This window comes from Miniopterus schreibersii (assembly GCF_964146895.1).
Source record: "Miniopterus schreibersii genome assembly, chromosome: 4".
NCBI classification, from domain to species: Eukaryota; Metazoa; Chordata; class Mammalia; order Chiroptera; family Miniopteridae; genus Miniopterus; species Miniopterus schreibersii.
The window spans coordinates 81,814,273-81,831,728 of record NC_138105.1 but is presented as its reverse complement, the minus strand read 5'-3'; the positions used below and the strand labels follow the sequence as shown (position 1 = coordinate 81,831,728).

Here is a 17,456-nt window from a genome sequence, read left to right as displayed (position 1 = left end):
CCCAGCAGCATCCGGAACACTCTGATCCTCATAATCCTCATAATAATCCTTGGGGAATATTAATGATTTAATCTCCCAAGCTCACTCCCTGTTCTCTGCAGCCATATCTGTGAGATTTGCAGACAAGGCCCAGAGAAGGTGGAGTAGAGCGCGTCCTGACTCAGTTTTGCCACAGGCGGCAAAACTGTCCTTAGAAGGCCAGTCTCAGCCCCTCCGCAGACGTCACCATCGGACTCCCCGGCCATGGGTGAGGTGACAGCAGAGGAGGTGGAGAAGTTCCTGGACTTGAATGTCGGCTTTGCCAAAGAGTACTATAACCTCCGCTACCGAGCTAAGGTCATCTCGGACCTGCTGGGGGCCAAGGAGGCGGCCGTGGACTTCAGCAGCTACCACCCGCTGAGCAGCGTGGAGGAGAGCGAAATCATCTTCGACCTCCTGCGGGACTTCCAGGAGAACTTGCAGGCCGAGAAATGCATCTTCAATGTCATGAAGAAGCTGTGCTTCCTCCTGCAGGCAGACCGCATGAGCCTGTTCATGTACAGGGCCCGAAATGGCATCGCCGAGCTGGCCACGCGGCTCTTCAACGTCCACAAAGATGCTGCCCTGGAGGAGTGCCTGGTGGTGCCCGACTCGGAGATTGTGTTCCCCCTGGACATGGGCGTGGTGGGCCACGTGGCACACTCTAAAAAGCTCATCAACGTCCCCAACACAGGAGAGGTACCTTCTTCCCCATGAGAGGGAGGGCGGGGAGGCATTTTTCCATGGGGTTCTGGGGCGCCAGTGGGGTCGGAAGCTGCTGGCCACCAAGACTGGGCTGGTGATGACTTGGTGCTTCTCTTTACTTATTTATTTACTTATTTATTTATGACATTTTATTTTGGGGGGGAAAAATTTAACAGCTGAGCTTTAAAAATAGTACAAAGAACTATATCTTTCATCTGAATTCACCAATTGTTTACATATTGCGGTATTTGCTTTATGTCTCCAGTTTTTCTGATCCATTTAGGAGTCAATCACAGACAACATGCCCTTTTAACCCTGGGCACTTCGCTGCGTATTTCCAAAACAAGGACAGATCTTACACACCCACAGCACAATGATGAAATCCAGGAAATGTCACAGTGACACAATGCTATTATCTAATAAACAGTCATATTCCATTTGGCCAATTGTCTCAGTGCAGATGTTTTTGGAGGGTATAGGCCAAATATTTTACAGGAATATCCCTCCATCTGGGCTTGTCTGACACACTTTCATGATTAGATTCAGATTATGTGTTTCTGGCAGGATATCACAGAGGTGATGTGGTGTTTTTCTTCGTGTGTTAAACCAGGAGGCAGGATGACAGTCTGCCTCATTACTGGAAATGTTAGCGTTGATCACTTGTTGAGTAGTTGGCTCTTTCATCTAAGAGTCCAGTGTTCTGTAGGATCCTACTAGCAGCTCTGACAAAGACTACTTTGATCTCCTGGAGCAAATCCCTTAAGTGAAGTTCTCCCCATAGCCCTCTGCCAGGGCCAAGCTTCAGACCTCAGCTTAAACGTCACTTCCACAGGGAGGCCATCCCAGGTCCCTCTGTTACAGTCTCCTTCCTAACACCAGTTATCACAATAAATAAGCCCTGGAGCCAGGGACCATGCCTGCCTTATTCTCTACTTTATCTCGGGACCCAGGATCCAGCAAATGTCTGGCACAAAGCAGATGCTCAGTAAACACTTGGCACAAAAGACTCACAGTCAAGTAATTATGCCATACAGTTGACCCTTGAACAATACGGTTTGAACTGCATGGGTTTTAAAAATCCATGCGTAAGTGGACCCACACAGTTCAAACCCATGTTGTTCAAGGTCAGCTCTAATTCCTTTTGCATCTGTCTCACCTGAAAGAATGTTTGCCCCATGATGGCAAGGTCCATGCAGGCCTCATTTATTGCTGTACTGGACAAAACAGGAGCCTGTGCTCAGCTATTTCCAAGCTCTATCTTGGATATTTTTGTCTTTGTGCTCACCTGACCTCTGACCTTACTTCAGATTAAAAATTTTAAGGTTAAAGGAGGCGAGGGAGGGGGCTTCAGAGATCATCTCATCCAACTGAATTTCTTTGATGAATGAGAAGCCTGAAGCTAGGAGAGCTTGAGAAGGGCCTTGCTCAAAGTCACTAAGGAGTTAGGGCAGAGCCAGGACTTCATGTCCATAGATGCAGAATTCAAATGCGTCATCTTCTTGACTTGGGTTCCTTGGCAGGTCAAGGAGCATGAACTTGGGCCTGTGTGGGAGACAGTTTTCTTTGAAACACACTGGGCTGGACCTCCCATAGAATTTCCCTCTCCCTCGCCTCCCCTTGGACATCCAGGGTGAGGGCTAATGGTTCTGCACCCAGGGAGCTTTCCCGGGGACTCACCTGTAACTGGATTGGAGTATGTTCTCCCTTCAAGTCTCTCTAGACTTTAATTGTAGCCAACATGAATTGTCACAGGTTTATGACGTACTCAGATTATACCTGCTTTACAGAAGATGAAACTGAAACCCAGAAAGCTAGTTAAGTAACTTGCTGAGAGTCATGCAGCTAGAAAGTGGCGGAGTGGGGATTTGAACTCGGGCACTCTTCACTGCCCCGCTGTGCTACAGGCCTCCTTATCTAGAAAACGACGGCACTAGGCTAGGTGCCGTGTACCAAAGGTCACTTCACATTATACGGCAGAAAGTGAAGATGTTGAGCTTTGAGGTCCGATCTGGGTGTAAATCATGACTCAGTCACTTTCTAAGAACATGGCCTTGGCACACTGTGTGGCTTGTCGGGGCTCACTTCCTAATTTATAAAATGGGGTGAGAATACCTATTTCTCCGTGCTGCTGGTGGATTGAACAAGAGGATTATTTCTCATCTAGCAAGGTTCTGGGAACATGATAGTGGCTCACAGTGGCAGCTTCTGCTTCTTGTTTCGTTGTTGTTGGGATGGATGCTATACCTGGTCTGCATGGGATTTGGAGAAGAATCCAGTAGTGCCCTTCTGGAGCTTTCGATTTAGATTCTATTTATAGGAAAAACAGAGAACGGAGGTGCCCAGAGCTCCTCCAGACTCTGATGTTGCAGGACTGAGGGTTTAAGAAAGTTCTCTGATTTGAAAGATCCCAGTCCAAGGGTTTGCTGAGCCCTGTGCTAAGGGACGGCCTGCCATGTCCTGTTCAAGCCCAAGAAGTCAGGCCTATGTTTCTCTGGAAATTTTCCAGCCTTGGGCAGTCTCCCTGGCTGGTGACCCAGGCCTGGGATGAAGTCAGTCCAGGCCAGCAATCCTTGTGTACTTGGCATTTGCATGTGTTTACTTCTGTTGTTCCTTCTAGAGAAATCTTACTCTTTTGGGGGCTCTGACAGTGACTGGGGGTTGGTGGGAGAAGGCGAAGGAAGATGGTATAGGCTGGGGTCTCAGTTGTCCCTAAACCACTAAGTGACCCTCTGAGCCTCAGTGCCCTCATACACCTGGGAAATGGTCACAATCCTGGCATCTGTGGAGTTTGAAGCCATGAATGGAGGATTCCCAGGGTTGTGATGTGGTTCCCATGCCCTAGCATACCCCTGCTCATCCTTGGGCCTTCTCAGGAAGGCTTGCCATCAGGATTGCCAGATAAATACAGGATGCCCAGTTTCATTTATTATGTAAACAAAGAATAGTATTTTAGTATAAGTAAGTCTGTGCAATACTTAGGACACACTTATACTAAAAAATTATTTACTCACCTGAAATTCAAATGTAACTAGGCATCTGTGTTTATCTGCTAAATCTGGCAACCCTCTTTGCCATTCAGTATCTGTTTGCATATTAATTCTTCTTTTTTTTAAGGACTGGTATTTATCAAATTTTGTTTTTTGCAGACAGTGGCCATCTGAACCCTGAGATAAATTCATTTCTTTCTTTTTAAAAAAACTATTTTTATTGATTTTTATAGAGAGAGGAAGGGAGAGGGAGAGAGAAAGAGAAACATGGATGTGAGAGCAGAACATCGATTGATCAGCTGCCTCCTGCAGGCCCCCACTGGGGATCAAGCCAGCAACCCAGGCATGTGCCTTAATCTGGAATTGAACCAGCAACTCAACAGTGCATGGGATGGCACCCAACAAACTGAGTTACCAGTCAGGGCACATATTAATTCTTTACCCTTTCTCCTATTAGGAAAGCATGAGGACTGTCTCCTCTTGTCTTATTTACCACTGGTTTCTGGCACCTAGTTCAGTGCCTGGGACAGCATGGGCACTCAGTACAGATTATTGAGTGAGTGAATAAATGATGACTCTTTTCTAGTGGATGGTGATGTTGTGCTCTATAATCCGAAAGATACATTCGGTATTTGTTCCTGACACAGAGCTCCCAAGACCTTTGTAATTCCCTGAGTGTTAGGAGCATCTGACATGGAGCTCCTAAATCCCTTGGAATTTCCTGGGTGGTAGGTGTGCTTTTCTTCTAATGAGACAATTCTTGGTGGACTCCAGGATGGGGTCTATTCACCAAAAAGCCATGATTAGATGTTTGAACTAGATGCTTTCATCCCCACCCTCCATTTTCCAGAAAGGGGAGAGGGGTTAGAAATGGAGTATAATCAATCATGCCTACATACTGAGGGCTCCATAAAAATCCTAAAAGTACTAGCTGTAGAAAGCTTCTGAGTTGGTGAACACATACATCCTCATGCCTCAAGGGTGGCCCACCTCAGCTTTATGAGGACAGAAGCTTCCATGCTCAGGACCCTCCCAGGCCTTGCTCTATGTATTTCTTTACGTGCCTGTTCATCTGGATCCTTTATTATATAACAAACCTGTAAACCTAAGTGTTTCCCTGAGTTCTGTGAGCTATTCTAGCAAATTATCCAACCCAAGGACAGGGTCATGGGAACTCAGTCAGAAGCACAGGTGACACCCTGGGACTTACTATGGGGGTCTGAAGTGGGGGCAGACTTATGGGACTGAACCCTTAACTTACGGGACCTGATGCTGGCTCCGGGTAGATAGTGTCAGAACTGAACTGAATTGTAGGACACTCAGCTGGTGTTGGAGAACTGGTCAGTGGTGGAGAAAACACGCACACATCTGGTTGCAGGAGTGGCATAAGGAATGTGGTAGCCATGTGACAGTAAAGGAAAACAGCTTTCCCGAGACACTGACAAGTCCCATTTCTGAAGACTGAACCTGAGAGCACTGTCATTTCAAAGAGTCTTACATCTGTTGTCCTGCTTTCCTGCTCTCCCTCTCTTTCCATGAGACTGGGAACCCAGCACTCTAGATCAGAAAGAAACTTCAAGGATAGCCTGTCCAACACTCTGTCTATACCAAAGAGGAAACTGAGGCCTGGAGAGGTTTCAGCTACTTACAATGTATTGATTGGCCCCTGAAGCCACTCAGAGAACAAGTCTCTCCCTCCCTGGGGCTCCAGGGTACCATTCATCCCATGAGGCATCCTACATCATGATTTGAATTGTGGGTTCATGTTTTTACATGATGTCCCCACTATTCTGTGAGAGCCCGATGGGGACAACCTCATCTTTCTTACTAGTCTCAGCATATCCAATGCCTAGCAATATGAATGAATGAATGAATGAATGAATGAATGAATGAATGAATCAGAGTATCAGTGAATGAACAAAGTGGCCATACCACTTGCCAGCAAGGGAGTTATCTGTAGAACAGGGAAAGTGACAGTTCTAGGTGACAGGTTGATGTGAGAGTTAAGGAGAAAATATATGTAAGTTACCTGGCTCTGGGCCTAGTACATCACTATTATTCAGTAAATAGTAGATCTCATCATGGGACACAGTGGAGCTTGGCACTGTGAACATTGAAAAACAGGAATTGAGTAATCTGGAAATGAGAGGCAGTGTTGCATTGCACTGGAATAAAATCTAAACCCTGTACAGTGGCCTCCGCGGCCCTGCCGGGCAGGCCCTGCCCATGTCTCTAATTTCCTTGCCCTCCACTCTCCCTGTCCCTCCCTGTGCTTCAGCCACACTGACCTTTCCGTCTGCCAGCCCCCTGCCTTTGCCTTCTCAGATGCCGGGGAGGCCCAAGTATTGCTTTCCCTGGTAGAGGCGAAGTGGATATTGCAAGACTGAGCGGACCCCATGAAACGAACTGAGCACACCCCACCCAGACTAGGGTTCCGGGACACATCAGTGTCCTTAGAGAAGGACACGGAAAATGCTTTGCGGCTAATGCCTCTTTAGAGGTTTTGTTTAATCTGCCAATGCTAATTAATTCAAGGACAGCAGGGCAGGCTTCTCTTAATTCCTTTACCCTTCACCTGGTTTGAAACAGCTTCATTGGCAGCCATGCCGTGGCCAGTTCATTTCATCTCAGTCCGCCTGGAAGAAATCCAAAGACGTGGAAAATCTCACTTTGAATTTCTGAATCGTGGGAAAGATTCTGCACAGCCATTTCTTGCAAAGTTCTCTGAACTGGCTCGGTGAAGTACATTTCCATTCTCAGAACAGCATGAATTGGGCATGCCTGGGCTGGCATGTGCCCCAAGCAATACTGACAGTTGGTAAACCTTCCAGTGCTACCAGGAAACAGAAAGGTGGATTCTTTTGGATTTGAGACAACAATTCAGGATCTGTCTCCTCTTTCTGACCACACAGACCGCGCTGCCCTATACTGGTCTCCCAGGCTGCTTTAGGGATGGAGGGTGTGAGGGGTGCTCCTCTGTACTCTCACAACTTTGAGCCAACCCCTAGGCCCTGTATCACTATTATGGATCTATCAATGAACTGGCCTGAATTTTAGTCTCCCCTGAATTTCTAGTGTTTAGCATAAGGCCTGAGGCATAGTGGGGCTCCCATTAAGATTTGTAGAATGGGGATATCCATTGGACTGCTATCCACTGGTGCTAGAATTGGACTGTCAAAAAAGCTGAAAGTAACACATTCTTTTGTTCAATGACCGGAACCCAGGTCTAACCTTATCCTGGCTTTCCCAAAAGGCAGCAGAGTCAAGGGCAGGTTTTAGGAGTCAAGCACACAAGTAACAAGTAAAGTTACCCTTCTCGAGTTTCAGTTTTCCCTACCATAAGATGGGGCACTAATGGTCCCCATCTCCTAGGTTATTGGGAAGATTAAAGTGAGATGATGCAGCTGAAGTGCCAGGAACGATGCCTGCTAGCGACTGTGATTATTACACTCACCAAGGTCTTCTTCTCAGTCAAGTTTCTATTCTGGGCTTAACTGTCATCACCTCAAGAGATCCTTCTCTAAACCTCCCTCCCCAGGCAAAGTCAAGTCCTCACGCCCCCATCCCAGGCTCCCACATGCTCTCATCTCCTCCATAGCCCTTAGCAGGTTCAATCTCAGACTTTCTTCTTCTACTAGACTCTAGGGGTCTCCAGGGCAGAAATTCTCTCTGATTGCCTTGCCCTGCAGAAGGAGACGGAGGACATATCTCCATTCTCTTGTCAACAGAGAACAGTGAGCCCCCTCACCCCGCCCCTACCATGGGCACCTGGGGCTCTGGGATGTTTTGTCTTTGCCCTTCATCTGCCCACCCATGCTTGTCTCTCTGCCTTCTTTCAGGATGAACACTTCTGTGACTTCGTGGACACCCTCACAGAGTACCAGACCAAGAACATCTTGGCTTCCCCCATCATGAATGGGAAGGACGTGGTGGCCATAATCATGGCTGTGAACAAAGTGGATGGGCCCCACTTCACCAAGAGCGATGAAGAGGTAAGTGCTTTAGAAACTGCTGGGGTGGCCACGCTAGCCCATTCTCCCAGCTCATGAAGTCTTCTGAACCTTGCTATTTGGCTTGGCCTCGGTTTCCCCATCTGTAAGACAGAGCGGCTGGCCTAAAGCTCTCTCTGAGGGAGGCAGGACAGGGTCATGGTTAAGGGTTTGGGCTTTGGAGCCAGGAATGTAGGGATGATTGTTCTGGCTCTGCTAGCACCTAGCTGTTTGACTTGGGCAAGTTACTTAATTTGCCTGAACCTCTGTTTTTGTGGAGGGGTTTTGTAAGAAATATTGACGTGGGGTTTTCCTTAGCTGGGTGTCTGATTCCTGGGCTTTAACATAAACAGTTTTAAAATGGGGATTATTTTACTCTCTTCATCTCTCGGGTACTTGTGGTGATCAAATAGGATAACATACCTAAATGACCCATCCCGGGCACTGCAAACTCAATAAATAGTAGCTATTTTTCATTAATCCACCCCCATCAACATTGACATTCTACATTCTGTGAGTTTTACTCTTATAATGCAGCATGTTATGAGTCAGCGTTCCACGCTCCATCTGCTCACACTGCCTCTGATGAAGCTTTTAAAACATTCTAGCATTTGCTGACGGTAGAAGTGGCCAGAGGAGGGATTTCTCTTTCTCACCTATTTCCCCACATGCTCTTTGATTTTCAGATTCTTCTCAAGTACCTCAATTTCGCAAATCTAATTATGAAGGTGTTCCACCTGAGTTACCTGCACAACTGTGAGACTCGGCGGGGCCAGGTAAGGGGTTTGGCTCAAGGGAACGATACATTGATGTAATCAGGCAGGAGAGGCAGGTGGTGATAAAAGTGCCTGGGAACCAGCACACAGTCTCCTCCCAATGCCCCTGGCATCAGGAGGAAGTGGGTGTTTAAAAAGCTCTATTCCAGAGTGATTATGTGCACAAGTTTTCAAGTCAGATCACTTGGATTTGAATCCCTTATTAGATCTAAGACCCTGAGCAAACCACTTATTCTTGCCAAGCTTCAATCGCCCCATTTGAAAAGTGGGGATCATTATGTTTCCACCCTCAAAAGATTATTGTATAGTAAATGAGATGATGTGTGTAGAGCACTTGTGCTCAGTTGATGTGTGTTATTATTACTCTCTTTAACAACCTATGAGATCAAAGAAATGGAAAGAGTTATAAGCAGGCCAGTTATTTCACCTCCCTGAACCTCAGTTTCTGTCTGTAAAAGGGGGAGAATTACCTCGTCTCCAGCTCAGCGCTGTGAGGGTGAAATGAGATAAACTCTAGAGAACCTGGCAGAGTTGCCATTATTCTGTAGCTCGGGGAGCTGCCGCTTTGTGCCTCAGACCCTTTGCGTGTGTTTTGCGCTTTCTTCAGATACTGCTGTGGTCTGGGAGCAAAGTCTTTGAAGAGCTTACGGACATCGAGAGACAGTTCCACAAAGCCCTGTACACGGTCCGAGCCTTCCTCAACTGCGACAGATACTCCGTGGGGCTCTTAGACATGACCAAGCAGAAGGTGAGAAAGGAGCGGCCCTTTCCAAGAACACGTTCAATAGGCACCGAGAGGAGCCAGGCGTGGCGGCCCTTCCAGCTGCACGGGGCAGAGGCTGGCAGGGTGTGCACAGCTGTGGGAAGTTTTCATTGTTTTCTACCGAAGAGAGGAGCACCGACATTTAAAGGGGGAAAGTTAACCTAGGGCACAGGTGAGTGAAAACAACCTGTCTCTCCCCTAGCCTGCTAGAAAAGCGCGTGTACATGAGAAGAAGGCTCGAAGAGTTGGTGCAGGTGAGTGATAAGGAAGTTTCTATGCGGGGTGAAAGTCCAGAAAGAAGAAAGTTGCCAACTTCAGGAATTCTCAGAATTAGCCCAAAGGCAAAAGCCTCTCCTATGGTTTGGAGAGCCCAGGACTGACCCAGGCAGTGAAGTGGAGGCAAATGCTTAGGCCTGGTCCCTCCGGGTGCTCAGGGGCCAGGATTGTCCCAGATACACTGGCCAAGAGGGAAGAGCCTGTAAGGCCCCTAGCACTGTTTTCCAGCTCGATTTTCCTGAGCTAACTCTCACATTGCTCTTTCTCTGTCTTTGCGTCCTAATCGTTTTCTGCCTTGGAACAGATTTCCAGAGTTATTTAGATTTGTGATTTCCTATCCCAAAGGTCCAAGGTACAGGATTCCTGTCGGTTTCACTTTAATGCCTTGTTGTGCTGAGCGCAGTGCACAGAGCAATGGAGACTCTGCCAGTATTTGGTTGAATGAATAAATGAATTGCAGAATTTGGGGTTGGAAAAAAACCTTAGATCTGGTGTAGCAACAAACCCTTTGATAATCCTTCAGAAAGTAGCATATGCATGAATTCATACAAATGAATGGTTCTTTTTTAAATCAAAAGAATTTCTGAGTGGCTGATCAGAAGACTCCATCCTAAGGTGCCCAGTTTGCACCTTAAAGGATCTGCCCCCAGGTGCAGGCTACTTGCTCTATGCTGCAGCCTTCTACCCCCTGTTTCTTTAAACATCCTCTGAAAGGGTGAAGTCACATTTCAACAGGAATATTCCAACTTAGTGATCCCTGGAACATGGAACACCCTCGCAATTAGAGGCGGTTGGGCTGCATACAATCACTCTGAGAACCTATTGCCCAGAGAGCTAAGCTCTTACCTGAGCTATGGACATTATGAAAGAAGTCAATAAAGCCACTGAATTATACACTTTAACTGGGTGAACTGTATGATATGTGAATTATATCTCAACCAAGCTGTTTAAAAATAAAAGAAAGAGGGGTGGGAGGGAGGAAGCAAGCATAAACATGCCCCTTTTTCCACCAACCTCTTGCCGACGACTTCTGCTTCTCCTCGGGACCATCTTCAGAGCCTCTCAGTGTCTGACTCAGATAGTGCCAGCCCAGAGTACTTGTCCTTCCGGGCTCCTCTAACATTGGTGTTCTCCTTCCATTGCTGTTTTGGTTCTTAGCCCATCCACCTTATTATAGTCACTCGAGTGCTTGCTTCTTTCTTCCATGAGGCTGTAAGTTCCTCCAGGGCACAAATCGTGTCTTGTCCATCTCTGTATACCTAGCAGCTAGCATGTTCTGGGGTTCAGGTGGGGCCCCAGTTCATGTTTCACCCAGAATTGAATTTCATCCTCTTGTCAGCAGTCAAGAAAAATCTGACTCCCTCTTCTTGTCCTCTGGGTGGTATTAGAATAGGCAAAACTCCGTGACAAAATTGGTCAAATAAGAGAGAGGCCAAGAGAAGGAAGCTTGGCATGCTACTCACAATAACCAAGCACTAATCTATCAGGGTCCCTAAAAATTAACAAATGAACAGAAAGGGCACTGGAGAGCAGAGGCCTCCTTCGCCAGGCCCAGGCTCGACCCCACGCCAGCTGTGCAGCTCCGTGTTCAGCAGGAAACCAGCTGGGGAGCGGCAGGGAGGAGCCTGTTGCATGCAGTGTCCCAGCTGGTTTCTCCTGAGCCTGGATGATGGTGCAGCACCTTTGTTGGCCTTTTGCTCTCTTCTTTCTGTCCCCATCTTTGCCAGGTGTCATCTTTCATGTTGAATCTCAGATACAAATCTATCTGTCTCTATTTGGCACCATTGTTTTTTCTTTCTTATTTGGAAAAAATATATTTTTTTTCCTGATTACAAAAGCAATACAATTTACTATGGAATAATTGCTACATAAATTATAGTCTCATTCCAATCACCCAGAGAAAATCAATTGTTAATGCTTTGTTACTGTAGGTACTATAATATGATTTAATAACTCCCCTCCTTACTGGACACTGAGGTTGTTTCTAAATTTTCACTATTATAAATGATATTGCAAAGAACACTGTTTTAGCTAAACCTCCCATCATGTATTTTCAAGACATGTAATTATTGTTTTTTTCATTCCTAGGAATTCTTTGACGTGTGGCCAGTCCTGATGGGTGAAGCTCCACCGTACACTGGTCCCAGGACTCCGGATGGAAGGGTAGGTTTTTCTCTGGCCTGCTCAATATGATAAAATGTTTAATGAAATGCAAATGTAAAGTACTATGCAAACTGCTGACTTTTTTTTATTTTTATACTTGGGTATTTATCTTCTCTGGGTTGGGTTGTCTCCCTTAAAGTTATAATTTCTCACTATTGCCAAGTCCTGTAATTTACAAGGTGTTTTAAATATTTTGTCAGAATTTCACAGTAACCTAGTGGGGTTGGCCAAGAAGGATTCAAAATTCTCATTCCGCAAAGGAGAACATAGCCCCTGAAAGGTTAAGCAACTGCTCAAGAATCCACCCAGCAGGAGTTCAGAGTGTAGACAATTAGACCTGGAAATATCCTTAATATCTCACTGAGAGTGTGTAAATTGGTAGCCAAAGGTCAATTCCAGTGAATAAATAAACTTGTTTGGCTGCATATATTTAAAAACCTATCTTTTTACTTAAAAGAATTGAATTGGTAGCTTAGCTCTTAAAAAGTCAAGCTATTTCCCATAAATACTTATATTCTCAGTTTCTTTTAGAAAGGTAGATCAGTCAAATCTGGGCCCACAATCCCACAGGGTAAATTTATTTGGAGCTGAGCAGTAGCTACCTCCTTAGAATGTGGCCTGAGCTCTCCAGTTTGCCACAGTCCCCTCCTGTGAACACCTGGTCCCCTGCTCACATTTTTGTTTCTGTCAGGCCTCTGGGCATTCGAGTTCATGACCGCTGGTCTCATACCATTGCTTTTATTCGAGAAGCTGAAATGATATGTGTGGAAATGGGGAAATGATCCAAGGTAAACAGACCGGGTACTCAAATGGCCTATAGAACCTGTGGAATGACTAAATAACCTCAGTTGAGGTCACACGGGATAGGTAAGCAGCAGAGTCATGCCCTGAACTGCGTTTTAATCCAGTGCTCGTCCCACAAGCCCTTTTAGCCTATCTGAATGGTAGGTCAATTTCTGCCGGGAGGCTTGATCCCACCCAGCCAGCCCTAACCCTAACCAAAATAAAGGGGTGTGTGTGTGTGTATGTGTGTGTATGTAATAGACTTTATTTAGTCAATTCATACTTTGGAAATTCAAAATAAACACCCTTGCCTCTGAGCTTTATTTATACTCCAGAAGAGATCTCAACTTAGAAATCCACATGTTCTGCTGTGCTTTATCCAAAATGACCTTTATAGTCTGCTGTCATCCAGTTTCAAACTATTCTTTTACCCATACAAGTTCATAATTTCATTTGGGGAGACAGTCTTCAAGAATTGCATCCTGTACTACTATCACAAATGATTTGGCTACCCTTTTCCTTTTTAAGTACAGCTTTTCATGTTGGCATGGCTGACATGTTATGACTTTTTCCTCCAAAATATGAGCTGGACTTGTATCTTCTGGAAATTTAGAAGGGGAAGAACTACAGTAGAGATCACCATGGCTTTCAGACACCACCAGCTTCAACTAACATCAGTTTCCTTGGCTGCTTTGATATTCAGCAATCTGAGCTAAGCCGAGATCAATGGTCATCTCTAACTCGAGGATGGCCAGAGAAATGTCCGGCTCTAAGTTACCTGGCTGTTCATCTTCGAGTACCCCGATCTTTAAGATTGAACTGAACAGGATATTTTCTCACTGGGCGCCAGCCCAGGAAGAGCTGCCCATCATTTGATCAATTCAAGACATTTTGGTTTCACTGAGGTAATTAGCACAGTAATGGTTCAGACTTTTCTTTCCCTAAGCCCTTCTCATCTCAGGTAGCAAGGGCTCAGTCAGTTCTTGCAAGGCTATGAGTCATTACACTGAGATGGAAAGGGCCAGAAGGCAAAGGACTTTGGATTTGGTTGGTTGCTAACTTGTAAGGTGAGCTTGGCCAGATAGTCCCTCGGGCCTTCCGTTTTCCCGTCTAGAGGAAGCTGTCACTGAACTCATCCCCAAAATTAGTTCCAGGTCTTGACACAGCTGGTGAGGATGGCACACATAGGCCCAAGCTAGGGCCCAGACACAGCAGGACAGGATTGGCCAAAAGTGGATGTTCTGGAAAGAGCATGGGCTTGGAGAGAAAAAAAAAGTCCAAGTTCAGATCTCTGCTTCACCAGCTAATTCTGTGGCCTTAAGGAACCTCTCCAAGCCTCACCTTCCTCATCTGTGCCATCTGGGTCATCAAGCTGACCCAGTAGGGCTGTGGAAACTAAAGCGAATCAGGGGCTGACACACAGTAGGCACACCAGTCATCATGGCTCCGTGGGCTGAATCTCACTATCTGCTGGGCACTGTACCTAGACTATGTAACTTCTCCTTCTCCATGAGCTTATGAAGGAGGCACCCTCACCTTCCCCACTTAGCAGCTGAGGAGATGGAGGTTGGGAGGGGTCAAATAATTTGCACAGATTCAAACGCAGGATGCTTTTCTTTCTGGTAACTGACATTGCAGTCATGCTTTTTAACATTCCCGGTTGTCCTCTAACATCACTCCCTTACTTTATCTGCCTCACTTTTATATTAAAAATAGAGCTTTTGTCTGGATTTTGACCAATTAACCTCTCCCCAAATCTTGGGTCTAAAGCTCCCCAACAGCAGCTGCCCCTCACTTCACTTCCTTTTAAAAATGTGTGTGTGTGTTGATTATTAAAAAGTTATACAGGCTGATTAGGATTTATGGGGAAAAATAGCACTTGTTTTAAAACTAGTACATTTCCATGCACAATGATCTGCCTATGGCTATATTTGTGGCTCTTTCAAAGGCCCTTGTGTCATAGCCTTAGCTGCTCAGGTGGAAGGTAACAAAGGTGCTCATTGATGGCCTAGTTTTGATTTTCCAAAGGCTGGCGAATTCCTTCATGAATATGGCCTTGAAGGCAACTTAACTGAGCTAGTATGCGGAAAAAGCCCTATTTACCTAGGGTACACTGACTTTTTTGTTGCTTTCTGTGAAAGCAAATTAATTCTCTGTAGGTTTAAAAAAAAAAACACCCACGTCCATTTCTAACCTTTCTAAAGGGGTCTCGTGAACACCCTGGATAGGACAGGCAGCTTGCCTGGGAGAGCAGTGAGCAGCCCAGGCCCAGGGACAGATGAGCCTGCAGCAAAGACCTGCAGAAGGTTGAGAAGGTCACAGAAGTCAGCCTCCCCCTCCTCCCAGGTGGAAACTTAGCTCCACCAAAGCCCCAGCAGCTAAAGCAGCCACCTTTGCTTTCCAGAACTGCCTACAGGGTCCAACTTCACGTTTTAAAAATGTTCTTAGCACAATTTGTTTATGTTTACCGAATAAGCAATGCATGAGCACAGTGAGAAGTTCACACCGTACAGAAGGGACACCACGGAAATGCAGCCTCCTGAGGCAGACACTGCCTGCAGTCCACCTTTTCAGGAGTGTCTGTGGATATCCAGATACTCCTGGCTATAGATATGCATTGCACCATTACCACCCTCTACACATGGGATGATCTGTTTTGTGCCTTACTTTTCCTGCTCGACCATATTTTAGCATCTTTTTTATCAGCACACATATAGCTCCATCATTCTGGAGACATGCAGAGTGGCCAGTGTACTCAGGCATGCAGTTTGCTTGGGGGGGGGGGGGGTGTGTAAGTCTTGCTGTTTGTTCTCCTGGAGCCTCCCCCTCCACCTTTTTTGGATTCTTGCTGCCTCCTTCTGAGCCAGGATTGGCCAGTTGCTGACATGTAACCAGCTATGTATGAGGGAAAGGGATCTTCAACTGTGTCACCCTTTCCCTTCTCCCCCTTCCTGGATTATTTAAAAAGCCACCTGTGAAAACCCATTATTTAATAAGTGTAATAGAACCACGCACACAAAATGATGGCCATTAGGTTGTCTCCAGTCTTTTTAAAACAGTCTGACTGAGACCCCTGGATGGGGCAAACAATGCTTTTACCCACATTGGGAGTTTATCTATAGGATTCGTTACTCACTACAAGCAGAACCCCTGGGTCAAAGAATGTGTGCATTTTAACCTTTGAGGGATATTGCTAACTGTCCAGCCATAGTCTCAGAATCATAGCTGGGAGGGCCTTTAGGGATGCTCTAGTCCAGTTTTTAAATTTCTCTGATTATCTTAGAACCCTAGACTTCCACAGTGGCTGCCCTGGCCAGGGGCTGATGGGGGAGGGAGGACAGGAAAGGGAATGAGAGAGAATAGCAATGAGGATCTCTGTCCCCAACTCTGCTGCCATTAGGGCAGCTCTGCTTTCATCTGCCCTTTATGACTAGATCCCAGGCCTTGTTTGGGGAAAGAGTTCTGCTGCTTAACAGCAACAACAAACACACACCACTGATTTCACAGCTGGGGAAACTGAGGCCCAGAGAGTCCACATACTCAAACCAAGAGTAGAGCATAAGTCTTCACTCTAGAGCTATTCTTAGCTCCATTTCATCAAGCTGTGGGGTTCATCGAGTCTCTCTCTCCTTGGACGCTTCGTACTCGAGGGAGCTCATGTCTACCCTGGGGCAGCGGACATCCTTGGAAGAGCTCAGGCTTCTGCCTCCTGATTAGCCAGAGTGTGCCTCCTGGAAGGGTTCCGTCACTGTTGCTGCTGCCAACGCTGGTCACTGAAGAGCAGAGCCTCCCCCACGTGGGCTGAAGAAGGTCATGATCGCCTGTCAACCAGATGGACCTTCAGACACCCTTGACTGGATCAGGAAGTTTTCTTTGTCATGAAGGTTCTGAGTCAGGAGACTTGGGTAGGGCCCAGGTTTCTACATGACAGTGTCCAGAGCTCCACTTCTCAAAATATCTGTAGTAAAGGAACTGTGATCTTTGCATATTTCTAACCCATTTTGAGCTGATACTTTTAAAAATGTGCTAAAATATATAACTAGAAAAATAAAAATTTAAAAAGACATACAAAGTGTCAGCCCCTCCCCTCCATTTTTTATTAGTTTCAAGAGACCTAACTTAACTCAGTCATATTGCTGTAAGTTTCTAACTGCCGACTCTCGGTTTCTGTTTTCCTATCTTCGTGGAATAGCAACAAATAGTTTACAGACAAGTATCAGTCCAGGGGCCCCACTTTGAACGCCCCTGTTCTAGGTGAGAGTGATGCAGAGAGTAAAACACTATTTAATTAAGCTATTAGCAGTAGGTGACATAGCAGAATGAGCTCTGAGCATAAAAGTCAAGGTCTGGTCCTGGCTCACTATAAATGAGTCCTTTCCTCTCTTCGCATTTCAGTCTCCGCATTTTTGAATGCTTGCTACCTGATAAGGTAATGGCACTTTCCCTGGAGAGCTGAGGGAAAGGAGCTGTGTCAGTATCCAACTGTATGTGAGGAAGTCGCGTAATTAAACAGATCTATTCTGAGAGATCGGGAGTTTCAATGGTGCAAGGAGGTGGGAGGAATGAAAGAGGTGGAAAGTGAGTTAGACGGCACGAGGCGTGATTGGGAAGATAGGTCGGAAAGAGCTGACAATTCAAAGAGAGCAGCTGGGCTGCAGGAATGAATGAGAAAGGGGGCCGTGACCACAGAGCTGAGTCCTGCATGGAGGATGACTCGGTTGACAATGATTCTAAATGGGACAGAAGCCTCCTTTCAACCTCTTTTTCCCTAGACTCCAGCAGCAGTCTCTCCCTCTCTCCTTCTTCTTGGGCTCAACTTCCAGATCCCCGTGGAACACGTCCCATCCTTCTTCCCAGCCCCAGATCCCAGCCGCTGCTTGGCCACCGCGAGCTGGGCCTAAGGAGGAACACGCTAAATCCTGAGAGCCAGCTGAGGACCCTGAGCTGCGCAGGCAGCCGGGTGCACCCTGGGAGAGTCAGGCTGGGGCTTCCAGAA

The 17,456-nt window shown here is 46.3% G+C and overlaps 1 protein-coding gene across 1 annotated transcript in view; it reads left to right on the top strand.

Annotated features, from left to right (window-relative positions):
- Positions 1 to 243: 243 nt before the first annotated feature.
- PDE6A (phosphodiesterase 6A) overlaps positions 244 to 17,456 on the top strand; it is a gene marked incomplete at its 5' end in the record, with an annotated part of 44,202 nt that continues 26,989 nt past the window's right edge. Inside the window, 5 exons of the mRNA XM_081137506.1 lie at positions 244 to 717; positions 7,550 to 7,702; positions 8,386 to 8,475; positions 9,083 to 9,223; positions 11,603 to 11,677. Of these exons, the coding sequence (XP_080993632.1) occupies positions 244 to 717; positions 7,550 to 7,702; positions 8,386 to 8,475; positions 9,083 to 9,223; positions 11,603 to 11,677 (933 nt within the window). The remainder of the gene's footprint in view (positions 718 to 7,549; positions 7,703 to 8,385; positions 8,476 to 9,082; positions 9,224 to 11,602; positions 11,678 to 17,456) is intronic.